The 14,488-nt window shown below is 68.0% G+C and overlaps 1 protein-coding gene across 3 annotated transcripts; it reads left to right on the forward strand.

Moving 5' to 3' along the window:
* The first annotated feature begins 123 nt into the window (after positions 1-123).
* Positions 124-13,533, forward strand: RGS14 (regulator of G protein signaling 14). 3 transcript variants are annotated; one of them, XM_039486427.1, is made up of 15 exons: positions 125-357; positions 3,404-3,425; positions 4,095-4,249; positions 4,874-4,966; positions 6,117-6,260; positions 8,625-8,774; positions 9,114-9,234; positions 9,372-9,508; positions 9,581-9,784; positions 10,055-10,131; positions 10,722-10,848; positions 11,515-11,596; positions 11,953-12,011; positions 12,408-12,528; positions 12,864-13,530. In XM_039486427.1, the coding sequence occupies exons 1-15, from the start codon at positions 313-315 to the stop codon at positions 13,106-13,108; spliced, it is 1,782 nt and encodes a 593-aa protein (XP_039342361.1). In that variant the 5' UTR covers positions 125-312; the 3' UTR covers positions 13,109-13,530. The 3 variants fall into 3 exon arrangements, with proteins under 3 accessions (XP_039342362.1, XP_039342361.1, XP_039342363.1); XM_039486428.1 differs by lacking the exon at positions 4,874-4,966 and having other exon boundaries at positions 124-357; positions 12,864-13,533; XM_039486429.1 differs by lacking the exons at positions 4,095-4,249; positions 4,874-4,966 and having other exon boundaries at positions 127-357; positions 12,864-13,529.
* The last annotated feature ends 955 nt before the right edge of the window (positions 13,534-14,488 follow it).

The raw sequence follows: 14,488 nt of genomic DNA on the forward strand, positions 1-14,488 counted from the left end.
GCCCCGTCTGCTGCGGGAGCCGGGCCCCGGGGCATGCGGCCCAGGGCCCTAGGGTGGGGGGCTGGCCTTGCTGTGGTGGGGGGCTGTGCTGCCGGGAGGGAGGCTCCTCTGCAAACCCCAGTTCTAGCTGCGGTTTGGTTTCCATAGTGACACTTCCTGTGGTAGCAAAAAGAGGTAGTGAGCAGCCCTGGGAGCCTGGCAGTGAGTGTGCCGTGCCGCTCCTCCCGCCAGGGACGCCCGCAGCCTGCTGGCCTGCACGGGGCCTGCCCGCCGAGCCCCATGCTCCCTGCCCGCACAGCCCCCTGCTGAGGCATGCCTGGGAAAGCAAAGCACCTGGGCGTTCAAAGCGGCCACATGGTGAGTGCCCGGCCTGCTGGGGGCGCGTGGGCGGGGGCAGCGTTCGCCTGCTCTGGAGGTGCGACCGAGCCACACCCAGCCCTTGTGGTTTTTGGCTCACCCGGCCAGCAAGGCGCCCCCAGTGACAGGGGGGCTGCACCCCCTCTACTGGCGGATCTACTCCTGGGTGGAGGCTGCTGGTGCTGGGGCCCCAGGGTTCTGCCCCCACCCTGGGCCGCTCTGCTTCCGAGGGAGGGACCCTGCCCCTTGGGGAGATGCTGTCTCAGGCTCCCCTGCCCCCAAGATGGCTCGGTGCAGCCCACATCGCTCTGCCTGCCTTCGGAGGGCACTGAGACAGTCAGGGCCTAGGCCTGCCTGTGGGTCAGCTGTGGGGTCTGTGCCAGGTGCTGGGGGCCTTCCAGAGATGCCAGCAGCTCAGAGCTTCCCGCTCCAGGCGGATGCAGCATTGTCAGTCTGAGCCGGGTGCCAATGAGCCTGTTGCACAGTTCGGCACGCTGGGTAGGGACTAGGCCAGGCAGGCTGGGGCTCTGCCCTGGCAACGCCGGGTGTGTGCGGAACCCAGGGCTAAAATTATGGAGGGGTGGGAGGAGTCTGTGGGCTGGGAGTGAGGGGCATTAGCACAGCTGAGGGGGCATGGAATAGTAGGGTCGGGGGGTGGCTGGGTTGGGATCACAGTGCACCAGCAGAGTCTGGGGTGGGGAGCCCAGGAGGGGTAGCAGGGGGGCAGTGGCAGAGCTGGGTGGGGAGCCCGGGGTGGGGGTAGCAGGGGGGCAGTGGCAGAGCTGGGTGGGGAGCCCGGGAGGGGTAGCAGGGGACAGTGGCAGCGCTGGGTGGGAGCCCGGGAGGGGGTAGCAGGGGCAGTGCAGAGCTGGGTGGGAGCCCGGGTGGGGTAGCAGGGGAGCAGTGGCAGCGCTGGGTGGGGAGCCCGGGAGGGGTAGCAGGGGGCAGTGCAGAGCTGGGTGGGGAGCCTGGGGTGGGGTTGGCAGGTGGACAGTGGCAGAGCTGGGTGGGGAGCGTGGGGTGGGGGTAGCAGGGGCAGTGGCAGAGCTGGGTGGGGAGCCCGGGGTGGGGGTAGCAGGGGCAGTGGTAGAGCTGGGTGGGGAGCCCGGGCTGGGGTAGCGGGGGCAGTGGCAGAGCTGGGTGGGGAGCCCGGGGTGGGGTGGCAGGGGGGCAGTGGCAGCGCTGGGTGGGGAGCCCGGGGTGGGAGTAGCAGGGGGGCAGTGGCAGAGCTGGGTGGGGAGCCCGGGTGGGGGGTAGCAGGGGGCAGTGGCAGAGCTGGGTGGGGAGCCCAGAGTGGGGGTAACAGAGGGACAGTGGCAGAGCTGGGTGGGAGCCCGGGTAGGGGTAGCAGGGGAAGTGGCAGAGCTGGGTGGGGAGCCCGGGGTGGGGGTGGCAGGGGGCAGTGGCAGAGCTGGGTGGGGAGCCCGGGGTGGGGGTAGCAGGGGGGCAGTGGCAGGGCTGGGTGGGGAGCGCGGGGTGGGGTAGCAGGGGCAGTGGCAGAGCTGGGTGGGGAGCCCAGGAGGGTAGCAGGGGGCAGGGCAGAGCTGGGTGGGAGCCCGGGAGGGGGTAGCAGGGGGCAGTGCAGAGCTGGGTGGGGAGCCCAGAGTGGGGGTAACAGGGGCAGTGGCAGAGCTGGGTGGGGAGCCCGGGGTGGGGTTGGCAGGTGGACAGTGGCAGAGCTGGGTGGGGAGCCCGGGGTGGGGGTAGCAGGGGACAGTGGCAGAGCTGGGTGGGGAGCCCGGGGTGGGGGTAGCAGGGTGGGGAGTGGCAGAGCTGGGTGGGGAGCCCGGGGTGGGGGTAGCAGGGGCAGTGGCAGAGCTGGGTGGGGAGCCAGGGGTGGGGTAGCAGGGGACAGTGGCAGAGCTGGGTGGGGAGCCAGGGGTGGGGGTAGCAGGGGACAGTGGCAGAGCTGGGTGGGGAGCCCGGGGTGGGGGTAGCAGGGGGCCAGTGGCGGAGCTGGGGGGGGGGCGGGGGGTGGGGGGAGCAGGGGACAGTGGCAGAGCTGGGTGGGGAGCCCGGGGTGGGGGTAGCAGGGGGGCAGTGGCAGAGCTGGGTGGGGCGCCCGGGGAGGGGGTAGCAGGGGGGCAGTGGCAGAGCTGGGTGGGGAGCCCGGGGGGCAGTGGCAGAGCTGGGGGAGAATTTTCAGGCCTGGGCCCTGATGTTGGTTCCCTGATTTCTGGAGACGCTGGCTGGCTCTGCCTCCTGGAGGGCCCGACCTTCCAGCATCAGGGCAGCTGACACCCCATGGCAGGCAGCCCCGCACACTGTGCAAAGCCCTGCGTGTCCTACTCCTCAGCCCCCAGGAGGGGAGCAGTTCTCTGTCACTGCTGGGACGTGAGCCCTGCTTAGGGAGGGGTGCCTGGCCGCTGTTTCCCCAGAGCTAAGAGCCCAGGGGTGCCCCGGGGCTGGCAGAGCTGTGGCTGGGCCTGGCCTGCTGGGGGCAGCATCCCCAGACCTTAGCCGGGAGAGAGCGCATTGCACCGCACGCCCCCTGCTCTGTGCCATGAGCCCCCAGCTGGGAGCTCTTTGGCGGGCGGGGGAGGTCTGCCTACCTAGGTGGCTGGGTGCTGCCCCACAGAAACGCCCACACTAAGGGGTCTGGGGTCTCCCCCAGCCCCAGACCTGGGAAATGGCCTGCAGTTGTTAGTGTGCTGAGGCTGTGGCTTCCTCTCCCTTTTCCTGCCCTCCCTCCCCTTCCTGTGCCCTGGAGGCTGCTACACTTCTCCCCAAGCAGCTGCAGTGTCACAGCTGATAGCATCAGCCCTTTCTCAATCGCTGAGCTGAGCTGAGCAGGCCAGAGAGTGCCCAGCTGACTCCCGCCCAGCCCTGCTGGAGCCTGGCTCCATGCGAGCACCGAATGGCTCCTGGCTCCTGCACAGACCAAGCACCCTGGCGGGGAGACACCTGGCAGCCGGTGTCCTTGCACGCTCCTTGGCTGACTCATCCCTCGCCCCAGGGGCTGCCTGGGCTGGCCTCCCTGCTCCCCATAGCGGTAGGGTGCAGGGCCCGGGATCCTGGCTGACCTCTCCTCCTCCTGTCCTTGCAGGGCCTGGCTGTGTCAGATGGAGGTGAGTCAGACGCTGCCTGGGAGATGCGGGGGTGGCGTTAGGAGGAGCCCGAGAGCGGTAACCAGCTTGGCTCAGTGCCCAGCCCCAGTGGGACAGGACCAGGAGCCCTTAGGGCTGTTCAGCTGGATGGTACAGAGCCCCTGCCTGGCCCACACACAGCACCCAGGGCCATGGGACTCCTTGTGGGGGGCAGAGCTCCCTCCTGTCCTTCCCCACTCACATCCCCCAGGACAGGGCTGGATGCACAGGCACTAGCCTGGGTGATGCCCGGCCCCCTGCCCGGTGCCAGCTTGGCTCCCTCTGGACCTCTGGGCTGTTGGCAAAGGCTGGTGCCCCTCTCCTGACAGGGAGACTTGCCCGTTCCTGAGCCCAAGGGCCCAGGCCCACTGCAGATTGTGCACCCCTCTCCGAGCTGTCCCAGTCTCTCTGCAGCTGCCGTACTCCTGCTCAGGTCACGTTTGGAAGAGTCCCTTGCCCTGCGTGTCAGGGGGGTCCTGTGTGGCCCGTGGGCCCTAGGTCTGGCGGCCCTGCTCTGGAGTGCCTGGCTTCAGGGCTCCCGGGCCTGCCCTGCTTGGACAGCCCCTCCCACCCCATCCCCTCCAGCTGGGCGGGGAGCAGGACTGGCTCCAGGGAGTGGAGCAGGGCCTGACCTCTCTGTCTGCATCTCAGAGTTAAACAGCTCCGGGGCCCGGGGCAGTAGCCACAGTGTGCACAGCCTGCCTGGTGCCCAGAGCGCAGGCTACACTGCGCAGCTGCCTGTGGCCAGCTGGGCCGAGTCCTTCGAGACACTGCTGCAGGACCGGGTGGCCGTCACCTACTTCACCGTGAGTGCCAGGGTGTGTCAGACCCTGCCGGGCCCAGCCCACCCCCTCACTGCCCTCAGCCCTCAGTTCCCCCCATTCTCCAGCTGCTCGCTGTGCAGGGACTCCAGGCAGCGGGGGGCAGAGGGTGGGGGCTGGGCTGCCCCCCGGGAAGGAGTTGGGCTGGTACCCTGGGCGGAGGCTGGGCTGGCCCCCCAGGTGGGGATTGGGCTGGTCCCCAGGCAGGGGTTGGGCTGGCCCCCCGGGCGGGAGTTGGGCTGGTCCCTGGGCGGGGGCTGGGCTGGCTCCCCAGGCGGGGGCTGGTCTGCCCCCTGGGCGGGGGCTGGGCTGGTACCCCGGGTGTGGGCTGGGCTGCCCCCGGGTGGGGGTTGGGCTGGCCCCCCGGGTGGGGGTTGGGCTGGTCCCTGGGCAGGGGCTGGTCTGCCCCCTGGGTGGGGGTTGGGCTGGTCCCTGGGTGGGGGTTGGGCTGGCACCCCGGGTGTGGGCTGGGCTGCCCCCGGGTGGGGGTTGGGCTGGCCCCCCGGGTGGGGGTTGGGCTGGCCCCCCGGGTGGGGGCTGGGCTGGTCCCTGGGCAGGGTAGTGGCACTGGTGAGGCTGATGCCACCGTGCTCCTCTCCTGCTCCCCAGGAGTTCCTGAAGAAGGAGTTTAGCGCTGAGAACGTTTACTTCTGGCAGGCGTGTGAGCGATTCCAGCAGATCCCAGCCAGAAACACACAGCAGGTACCGGGCCCAGGGGGGGCTAGCGGCTTGGCCCCCCCTCCTGACAGTGGGAGCATAGCTAGCCAGGCACACACTGAGGCTCAGACCTGGGCTGCCCCCCACAGGGAAGCACATGCCAGGGCATCCGAAGGAACCTGGGTGTCAGTTGAAGCTCAGTGGAGACCCTGCTCAGAGGGGAGCTGCAGCCAATAGCTAACGGGTGAGGGGATGGAGAATAGCATGGAGCGCCCTTGGCCATTGTGTGCTGCCCCGGTTGCCCCGGGGGCCGTGCAGAACTGGCGGGCTCTAAGAGAAGGACATTGCCAATGATCAAGGGCTGGAGAGACAGAGCAGACAGGGATTGTTCCCTTAGCAAGACGAGGAAATGGGGCATGGTCTAGAGATGGAACCTTGGGACCGTCTGTCTGGTACACAAGAACAAGGGGAAGTTCAAAACTGATTGAAGGTAATTAATCCTCCGCCCCAGTGTACATAGCCAGTGGAACTCATTGCCACAGGATGTCAGTGCGGCCAAGAACTAGTGAGAGCCTGAGAGGAGCTGGCCTTGTAAATGGATAACGGGGTATGCAGAGCTATAACAGTGCAGATGGCATTTGGAAGGGCTAAAATCTCCTGCCAGTCTCTGACTGTTAGGGGTCAGGAGCAGGGCTCCTATACCCTCCTCTGAGCATCTGGTGCTGGGTGCTGAGGCAAGGGCTGCTGGGCTGGAGGGCCCGTGGGACTGGCCCAGCCTGGCCCTTCCTGGGTTCCCAAGGGGTCGGCGCAAGGTGGTGCCCGCACTTGGAGACTAGCTGGTGACCAGGGGCGGCTCTAGCCATTTCGCCGCCCCAAGCACGGTGGCACGCCGCGGGGGGCGCTCTGCCGGTCGCCGGTCCCGCAGCTCCGGTGGGCCTCCCACAGACATGCCTGCGGATGCGCCACCGAAGCCACGGGACCAGCGGACCCTCCACAGGCACGTCTGCGGGAGGTCCACCGGAGCCGCCTGCCGCCCTCCCAGCGACAGGCAGAGCGCCCCCCGCGGCAGCCGCCCCAAGCACGCGCTTGGCGTGCTGGGGCCTGGAGCCACCCCTGCTGGTGACCATGCTCTGCGTGTGCTCCCATGCACACTGGCAAGGGGGCTCGGCCACCCGTGATAACTCTGTCTCCGCAGCTGGCCCAGGAGGCCCGGCGGATCTATGACGAGTTCCTGTCCAGCCACGCGGTCAGCCCCGTTAACATCGACCGGCAGGCCTGGATCGGGGAGGAAATGCTGGCCACCCCCACCCCCGACATGTTCCGAGTCCAACAGCTCCAGGTGAGCATTGTCCCTGCCCAGCCCCCCGGCCAGGGGAGAGGGCCATGGAGCCATCCCCCCAGGCTCAGGCTGGACGAGCTGGGGACATATCCCCTCCCGCAACTCTCAGCTGGGAGTAGGAGGTGGGAAGCCAGAGCTCCTGCTTCTGGGACTTGTCCCTCTGCTTCTGAGAGTCAGGTCTGTGTCCGGGGGCCGTGCCAGGCTATGGGCGGGGGGAGGCGCTAACCAGGTCTGTGTCCGGGGGCCGTGCCAGGCTCTGGGCAGGGGGAGGAACTAGCCAGGTCTGTGTCCGGGGGCCGTGCCAGGCTCTGGGCAGGGGGAGGCGCTAGCCAGGTCTGTGTCCGGGGGCCGTGCCAGGCTCTGGGCAGGGGGAGGCGCTAGCCAGGTCTGTGTCCGGGGGCCGTGCCAGGCTCTGGGCAGGGGGAGGCGCTAGGTCTGTGTCCAGGGGCCATGCCAGGCTCTGGGCGGGGAGAGGCGCTAGCCAGGTCTGTGTCCGGGGGCCGTGCCAGGTTCTTGGCAGGGGGAGGCGCTAGCCAGGTCTGTGTCCGGGGGCCGTGCCAGGCTCTGGGCGGGGGGAGGAACTAGCCAGGTCTGTGTCCTGGGGCCGTGCCAGGCTCTGGGCAGGGGGAGGAACTAGCTAGGTCTGTGTCCAGGGGCCGTGCCAGGCTCTGGGCAGGGGGAGGAACTAGCCAGGTCTGTGTCCGGGGGCCGTGCTAGGCTCTGGGAGGCGCTAGCCAGGTCTGTGTCCGGGGGCCGTGCCAGGCTCTGGGCGGGGGGAGGAACTAGCCAGGTCTGTGTCCGGGGGCCGTGCCAGGCTCTGGGAGGCGCTAGCCAGGTCTGTGTCCGGGGGCCGTGCCAGGCTCTGGGAGGCGCTAGCCAGGTCTGTGTCCGGGGGCCGTGCCAGGCTCTTGGGAGGGGGAGGCGCTAGCCAGGTCTGTGTCCAGAGGCCGTGCCAGGCTCTGGGCAGGGGGAGGAACTAGCCAGGTCTGTGTCCGGGGGCCGTGCCAGGCTCTGGGAGGCGCTAACCAGGTCTGTGTCCAGGGGCCGTGCCAGGCTCTGGGCAGGGGGAGGAACTAGCCAGGTCTGTGTCCAGGGGCCGTGCCAGGCTCTGGGCAGGGGGAGGAACTAGCCAGGTCTGTGTCCGGGGGCCGTGCCAGGCTCTGGGCGGGGGGAGGCGCTAGCCAGGTCTGTGTCCGGGGGCCGTGCCAGGCTCTGGGCGGGGGGAGGCGCTAGCCAGGTCTGTGTCCGGGGGCCGTGCCAGGCTCTGGGCGGGGGGAGGCGCTAGCCAGGTCTGTGTCCAGAGGCCGTGCCAGGCTCTGGGAGGCGCTAACCAGGTCTGTGTCCTGGGGCCGTGCCAGGCTCTGGGCGGGGGGAGGCGCTAACCAGGTCTGTGTCCTGGGGCCGTGCCAGGCTCTGGGCGGGGGGAGGCGCTAACCAGGTCTGTGTCCGGGGGCCGTGCCAGGCTCTGGGCAGGGGGAGGAACTAGCCAGGTCTGTGTCCAGGGGCCGTGCCAGGCTCTGGGCAGGGGGAGGAACTAGCCAGGTCTGTGTCCGGGGGCCGTGCCAGGCTCTGGGCAGAGGGAGGCGCTAACCAGATCTGTCTCTAGGGGCCGTGCCAGGCTCTGGGCAGCGGGAGGCGCTAGGTCTGTGTCCGGGGGCCGTGCCAGGCTATGGGCAGGGGGAGGCGCTAGCCAGGTCTGTGTCCTGGGGCCGTGCCAGGCTATGGGCAGGGGGAGGCGCTAGCCAGGTCTGTGTCCGGGGGCCGGGCCAGGCTCGGGGCCGGGGGAGGACCTAGGTCTGGGGCCGGGGGCCGTGCCAGGCTCTGGGAGGCGCTAGCCAGGTCTGTGTCCGGGGGCCGTGCCAGGCTATGGGCGGGGGGAGGCGCTAGGTCTGTGTCCGGGGGCCGTGCCAGGCTCTGGGAGGCGCTAGCCAGGTCTGTGTCCGGGGGCCGTGCCAGGCTCTGGGCGGGGGGAGGCGCTAGCCAGGTCTGTGTCCGGGGGCCGTGCCAGGCTCTGGGCAGGGGGAGGCGCTAGCCAGGTCTGTGTCCGGGGGCCGTGCCAGGCTCTTGGCAGGGGGAGGCGCTAGGTCTGTGTCCGGGGGCCGTGCCAGGCTCTGGGCAGGGGGAGGCGCTAACCAGGTCTGTGTCCGGGGGCCGTGCCAGGCTCTAGGCAGGGGGAGGCACTAGCCAGGTCTGTGTCCGGGGGCCGTGCCAGGCTCTTGGCAGGGGGAGGCGCTAGGTCTGTGTCCGGGAGCCGTGCCAGGCTCTTGGCAGGGGGAGGCGCTAACCAGGTCTGTGTCCAGGGGCCGTGCCAGGCTCTGGTCACAGGTCAGGCATGGCAGTAACTGGGTTCCTCTCCTGGCTCAGATCTTTAACCTGATGAAGTTCGACAGCTACGCGCGCTTCGTGAAGTCCCCGCTGTTCCAGGCGTGTATGAGGGCTGAGAATGAGGGACAGCCGCTCCCCGACCTGCGGGCTCACTCCCGGAACAGCAGCCCCCCACCCGACCTCAGCAAGGTACCAGGTCCCGCTCCCCAGCCCAGGGGGTGGGGTCCAGGGGCAGGGCTGCTGGAAGGACTGCAGTCGTGGGCACCATGCAACCCAAATGGGCCAAACTTGAGCGGCAGTGTGACCCGGCACTTGGGGTCGTGACCCGGCGCCTGGGGTCGTGACACCTGGCTGCTCCTCCAGCATGCCAGCAGGGAAGGGCTCCACCATTCACCACCCAGCTCTGCTCAGGAGCCAAGGGGGGCTGACAAGTGGGGTGGCAATGCCCTCTCCTCAGGGGGAGTCCCTTTCTCGGGGGGGCAGCCCCAGAAGCTCCCTGAGCCGAGATCTGCCGCTCTTGTCCCCTAGAAGGCGAAGCTGAAGCTGGGGAAGTCCCTGCCACTGGGGGTGGAGGTGGCCGGCAGCTGTGCTGGCAGGAGCCCCCAGAGGTCCTTCAGGAGAGGGGAGCGGAGGGAGCCCTCGTGGACAGGTAAGTCCCACGCCAGGCGTCACCTGGCTGCCATCTCACTAGCTCCGCAGGCCTGTGGCCGTCCCTTCCCAAAGGGCCCCGGAGCCCCGGAGCTGGCCTCTTGTCCTGACATCCCTCTGTCTGTCTGTCTGTCCTAGAGGTGGAAGACGGCAATGGGGGCTCGTCCCTGTGGCGTGAGTCCCAGGGCTCCCTGAATTCCTCTGCGAGCCTGGACCTGGGCTTCCTCTCGTCGTCCTGCAGCAGCAGCAGCATGGCCAGCAGCTCCCGGGCAGAGGTAAGTGCCCTACCGCGGGGCCTGCTGCGTAGCCACGCCGCCCGCCGGGTGACACCACCTCTTCCCCTGCAGAGCCACAGGAAGAGCCTGGGAGGCACAGAGCCCGACCCACAGGCCAGGCCCAGCAAGTACTGCTGTGTGTACCTGCCGGACGGCACGGCCTCGCTGGCCTCGGTGCGGGCTGGCGTCTCCATCCGCGACATGCTGGCAGGCCTCTGTGAGAAGCGCGGCTTCAGCCTCCCTGACATCAAGGTCTACCTGGTTGGCAATGAACAGGTAGGGACGGTCCTGGGGTGGGGAGGAGAGAGCTGGGCAGGCCAGGGATGGCCTGGGGGCTCCATCAGAAGCCAGCCCTGGAGCCACCTCGCCTGAGGGACCCCAGGGCCCCGCACTGACAGGCGCTGCCCGCCTGAGGCACCTACCTGCCGACAGGAATTCCATGAGAGAAGGTTTTGGGGGCTGTGCCGGGGCCGTGGGAGGGGCTGTGTCTCGGGTGGAGCCGTGTTCCTGGTTGTGACGTGTCTCCTCTTGGCTGGCTCTTCCCAGAAGGCTCTGGTGCTGGACCAGGACAGCGTGGTTCTGATGGACCAGGAGGTGAAGCTGGAGAACAGAGTCAGTTTCGAGTGAGTGGGAGCTGCCGGAGAGACAGACGCTGCTGCACTCTGCGAGCGTGGGGCCAGCGCCTGCAGCACTGGCTCTGCAATGTCCCTGCCTCTCCCAACCCTTCCCTGTGCTCCACGCCCCGGCTCCCCATGGCAGCAGCACCATGCCCGTGGGAATGAGACAGTGGCTCTGGTGCTAAGTGCAGTGGGGCTCAGGCCGCAAGCCAGCTGGGCTGGGCCCTCAGAAAAGCAGATGGGAGCACGGCTCTGTCCCGCCCCTGCACATGCTGGCCTAGACACCGCAGGGTGCTGCCAGTACTGGCCAGTGAAGCCGGCTTCGCCCAGGATGAACACGCCTGGAGCGGACATCTGGCAGCCTGGGCTCCTGAGTGCCCAGTACAGCTCCACCCGGCTCACTTTGCCCTGCCCCACCCTGCTCGGCTCTGCCCCGCACAGCCCCACCTCCTCAGTTCCTGCCTGCCCCACCCCGCCTTGCCAAGCTCAGCCCAGCCCCATCGTTCCAGCTGCTGTCTCACCCACCAGGTCTTGCCACATCCTACCCTGCATGGCCCATCCTGCCCCATGTGTTTCCTTCATCTCTGTCTTCCTAGGTTGGAAATTTCCCCCCTCAGTAAAACAGTGCGAATCACTGCAAAGTCGACCAAGTGCCTGCGGGAGGCGCTGCAGCCTGTGCTGGGGAAGTACGGTGTGGATGTGGAGCGGGCACTGCTGCGGCGGGTGAGAGCTGGCTCGCAGCCTGGGCAGGGGGCTGCCTTCCCCCCTCTGGCGGAGTCCTAGGAACTGCAGAAAGGGGGCTGCTGTCTTTCAGTGCTGGGCATAAGCACCTGCCTGGGGCTGCAGGGGCAGATCTTAGGGAGTCCTTTGCCCTCATGCAGAACTCAGCCCTCCTCAGGTAGGAGAGGCCAGACTGTGGCTTGTCCTGCAGGCAGTGCCCCACCCATGGAGCCTGGGGCTGGGGCTGGCTACATGGCTTTCCCCAGAGGCTGCCTGCCCGCCCGTGGGCAGAGCTCCTACCCTGGGGACCAGGCTGCCTGTGGGCAGAGCTCCTACCCCGGGGACCAGGCTGCCCACCCGTGGGCAGAGCTCCTACCCTGGGGACCGGGCTGCCCGTGGGCAGAGCTCCTACCCCGGGGACCAGGCTGCCTGTGGGCAGAGCTCCTACCCCGGGGACTGGCTGCCTGTGGGCAGAGCTCCTACCCCGGGGACCAGGCTGCCTGTGGGCAGAGCTCCTACCCTGGGGACTGGCTGCAGCTCCTACCCCGGGGGATCTCCAGCCAGTGTGTGGCCTGTGCCCTCATTGCCCCTGACACCGTGGCCAGAGCCTGCTCTTGCTCCCCACGATGCACCATCCCATGCAACCCCCCCAACTCTGTTCTGCTGCAGCAGGGGGAGCCGGGAGCCCTGGACCTGGAGAAGCTGGTCAGCACCGTGGCTGCGCAGAAGCTCATCCTGGAAGCTGCGACAGGTATGGTCCGCAGGGCGGAGCGGCCAGGCTGGAGCACCCCCGTGGTCCCGCCTCCTGCCCAGGCCAGCACAAAATCTGTGTCCAGCCCAGGGCCCTGTGGGCCCCACACAGCACTGTGTGGGCTCAGCCAGTCGGGTTCTTCCTCCTCCCCAGTCGGCCCCAGACTCTGCACCTGTAAGATGCCATGTGCCTTGGCTGTTGGCCACCACGAAATCCCACAGCAGTGAGTTCCACAGTTATCGTGGTGCTGAGTCCTTCCCTGTGGGCCCGGGCTCTTGTGATGGCAGGTGGTCTGCCCTGCCTCGTCCCACGGCAGGAGCCTCTGGGCCTGACTCGCTGCGGTGCTTGTGTTGCAGAAGTGAAAGCGACTGGCGCTAGTGACACTGTTGCGGCTGCTTCCCCCCTTCGGTGCAAGGTGAGTCCTGGGCACCAAGAGGGGCCCAGGCAGGGGGGCTGAGGGGGTGCCCCAGCGAAGGGGGGCAGCACTAGGGTAGGCCGGGGCTGTCGCTGGGGCTGGGCTGAGCTGGAAGTCCCCGGGAGTGCAGCTCACTGGCTCACTTGGGGGCGGGGGGCAGTGAGCGCTGTGGCCAGAGCAGGGTGCAGCTCTGGGCCGGGCTGGCTTCGGGGGCGCGTTGAGGGAGCTCTGCAGCATGGAGCAGGGTTGGGGCACCGTGATCACAGCTGGTCTGAGCCAGGCCAGCTTTGGGGCATCTCTGTGCCCTGAAGGGGAGGCAGGTCTCCCTGCCGGGCTGGGCTGGGGTTGCCGGCTCACTCTTCCTGCTCCTCACAAGCTCTCTTCCCCCACTCCCAGGAGGGCGCCCCCACAGGCACGGAGGTGGAAGCAGACATGCTGTCAGAGGTGCCCCCCTCCTTCACCAGGTCCAGGCCAGCAGCCCCGCGGGGCATGAACCGGTGCACGTATGACCTGGAAGGTGGGCAGCCCTGGCATCTGGCATGCGCTTAAACCAGCCCCACATGTGGGGCACAGGGGCATGGGAGGCCTATCTGGGGTGCTGGGGGCAGAGGGCGTCAGAAGGAAACGTGGGGGGTGGGGACGTGCAGGGGCAAATGGGGACTGGGAAGGGGAGTCTGAGTGCGGGATGGGGATTCTGGGGGGGAGGCGGAGTCTGAGTGTGGGATGGGGGCTTCTGGGATAGGAGAGGGGAGTCTGAGCACAGGATGGGGGTTCTGGGGGGGGAGGGGTCTGGGGGTGTTCTGCAGAAGTCTGGCTCTGCCCAATGACTCTACTCTCCCCTTGTTCCCCCAGGGCTGGTGGAGCTGCTGAACCGGGCCCAGAGCTGCAGGGCCAACGACCAGCGTGGGCTGCTCTCTAAAGAGGTCCTGGTCCTGCCCGACTTCCTGCAGCTGCCAGGGCAGGATGCTGGCCCCAGCGAGAGCTCTGAGCGGCAGCATGGCCCCTGCGATGCCAGCCCCACACCAAAGGGGGCTGGTGCCCCTTGCCCCCTGGATCCCGCACTGGCGCAGCCACCTGTCCACTCTGAACTGCACTGAGGCCCATGCTGCACTTTCTTCAGAGCCAGCGTTGAGGATGTCTGGCCCTGATTTTGGGTCAGCTCCGGTGCCCTGGCCAAATCCTGCATCCTTAAACTGCCTCGGCAGTTTCAGGAAACTACAGTATTCTCCACTTCCTGTCCTAAACTGTTGTGTAGTGTTGCTGTGAGTTGTTAAACAGCTGCCTCGTTCCACCCTAGAGGTGGCTGCATCTCAGTGGCAAGTGAAGTGAGCCTGTATATAGTCTGTATGTCAGTTATTTGTAAAGCACTTTGGGATGTAAGATATGCCTGATTAACAACCTGTGTGGCCCAGCGCCTCTGCTTCTGTCACCAGTCCTCGCCATGGGGGCAACGAAGGATGGGAGCCAGCCTATGTCTGCGCAGAGGGGGCCGTGGAGAGTTGGCAGCTGCCTGCAGGAGGGGATGGTGGCTGGTGGCTCGTCAGGACGAGGAGGATGGGGAGGGTTAGGGCAGGAGCAGCATCCCTTAGATTCACCTCACTGGGGTCTCTGCCAGACCGCTGCCCCCGTTTAGCTCCAGAAGTGCAGGCGTGCCCTGCAAACCCCAAACCCTCAGCTGCTACAGGGCTGCAGCAGGGCCTGGCTGCTCCCAGCAAGTGAGAGCCCGTGCGCTAGCCCCAGGGTACAGGAGTCCCCATGCCCAGTCTGGCTGGATGGGCTGCATCTCCTGGGAGCTGGACCCTGTGCCCAGTGGGGGGCTGGGGGCAGATATGGGGCTGCGAGGGGAGCCCTGAGTCCCCCAGGCCATGCCAGCTTGCTGGCAGTGGTGCTGCTTTGCATGCTAAGGACGGCTGAGGAGGTGGCTGCTCCGCATTGGCTGCCCTCATCTGCATGTGACAGCACCTCATCGGGCTGCGTGTGAATGGGGAGTGGGAGAGGCAAGCAGCCGCCTGCAGCCCGCTGCACAGCCCAGGGATTACGGCCTGTCCGGTAGGCAGGGGTGGGGGCGTGACCGGCCATGCAGAGGGGCAAGGGGCAGCAGAGAACACGGCAGGTGATACTGCAAAGAGCTGGGCTGTTGGGGGTTTCACGAGAGAGCACGTTTCCCTCATCAGCGCATCTCCAGTGCCCCAGGCTAGCACTAGGGGGCGCTGCGGTGCAGGGAGCGGGGCGGGCTCTGTCTCTGTTCCCCAGGGCGGCGCTAGGGGGCGCTGTGCTGCAGGCAGCAGGGGCGGGGTCTCTCCCAGGGCCCCAGAGCGGCGCTAGGGGGTGCTGAGCCACAGGGAGCGGGGCGGGGTCTGTCCCTGTTCCCCAGGGCAGCGCTAGGGGGCGCTGAGCCACAGGGAGCAGGGTGGGGTCTCTCCCAGGGCCCCAGGCGCGCTGGCGCCCGCAGCGGCGGGGGGTGGTCTCTCCCAGGC

The sequence above is a fragment of the Mauremys reevesii genome, linkage group 8 (genome assembly GCF_016161935.1).
Source record: "Mauremys reevesii isolate NIE-2019 linkage group 8, ASM1616193v1, whole genome shotgun sequence".
NCBI lineage: Eukaryota > Metazoa > Chordata > Testudines > Geoemydidae > Mauremys > Mauremys reevesii.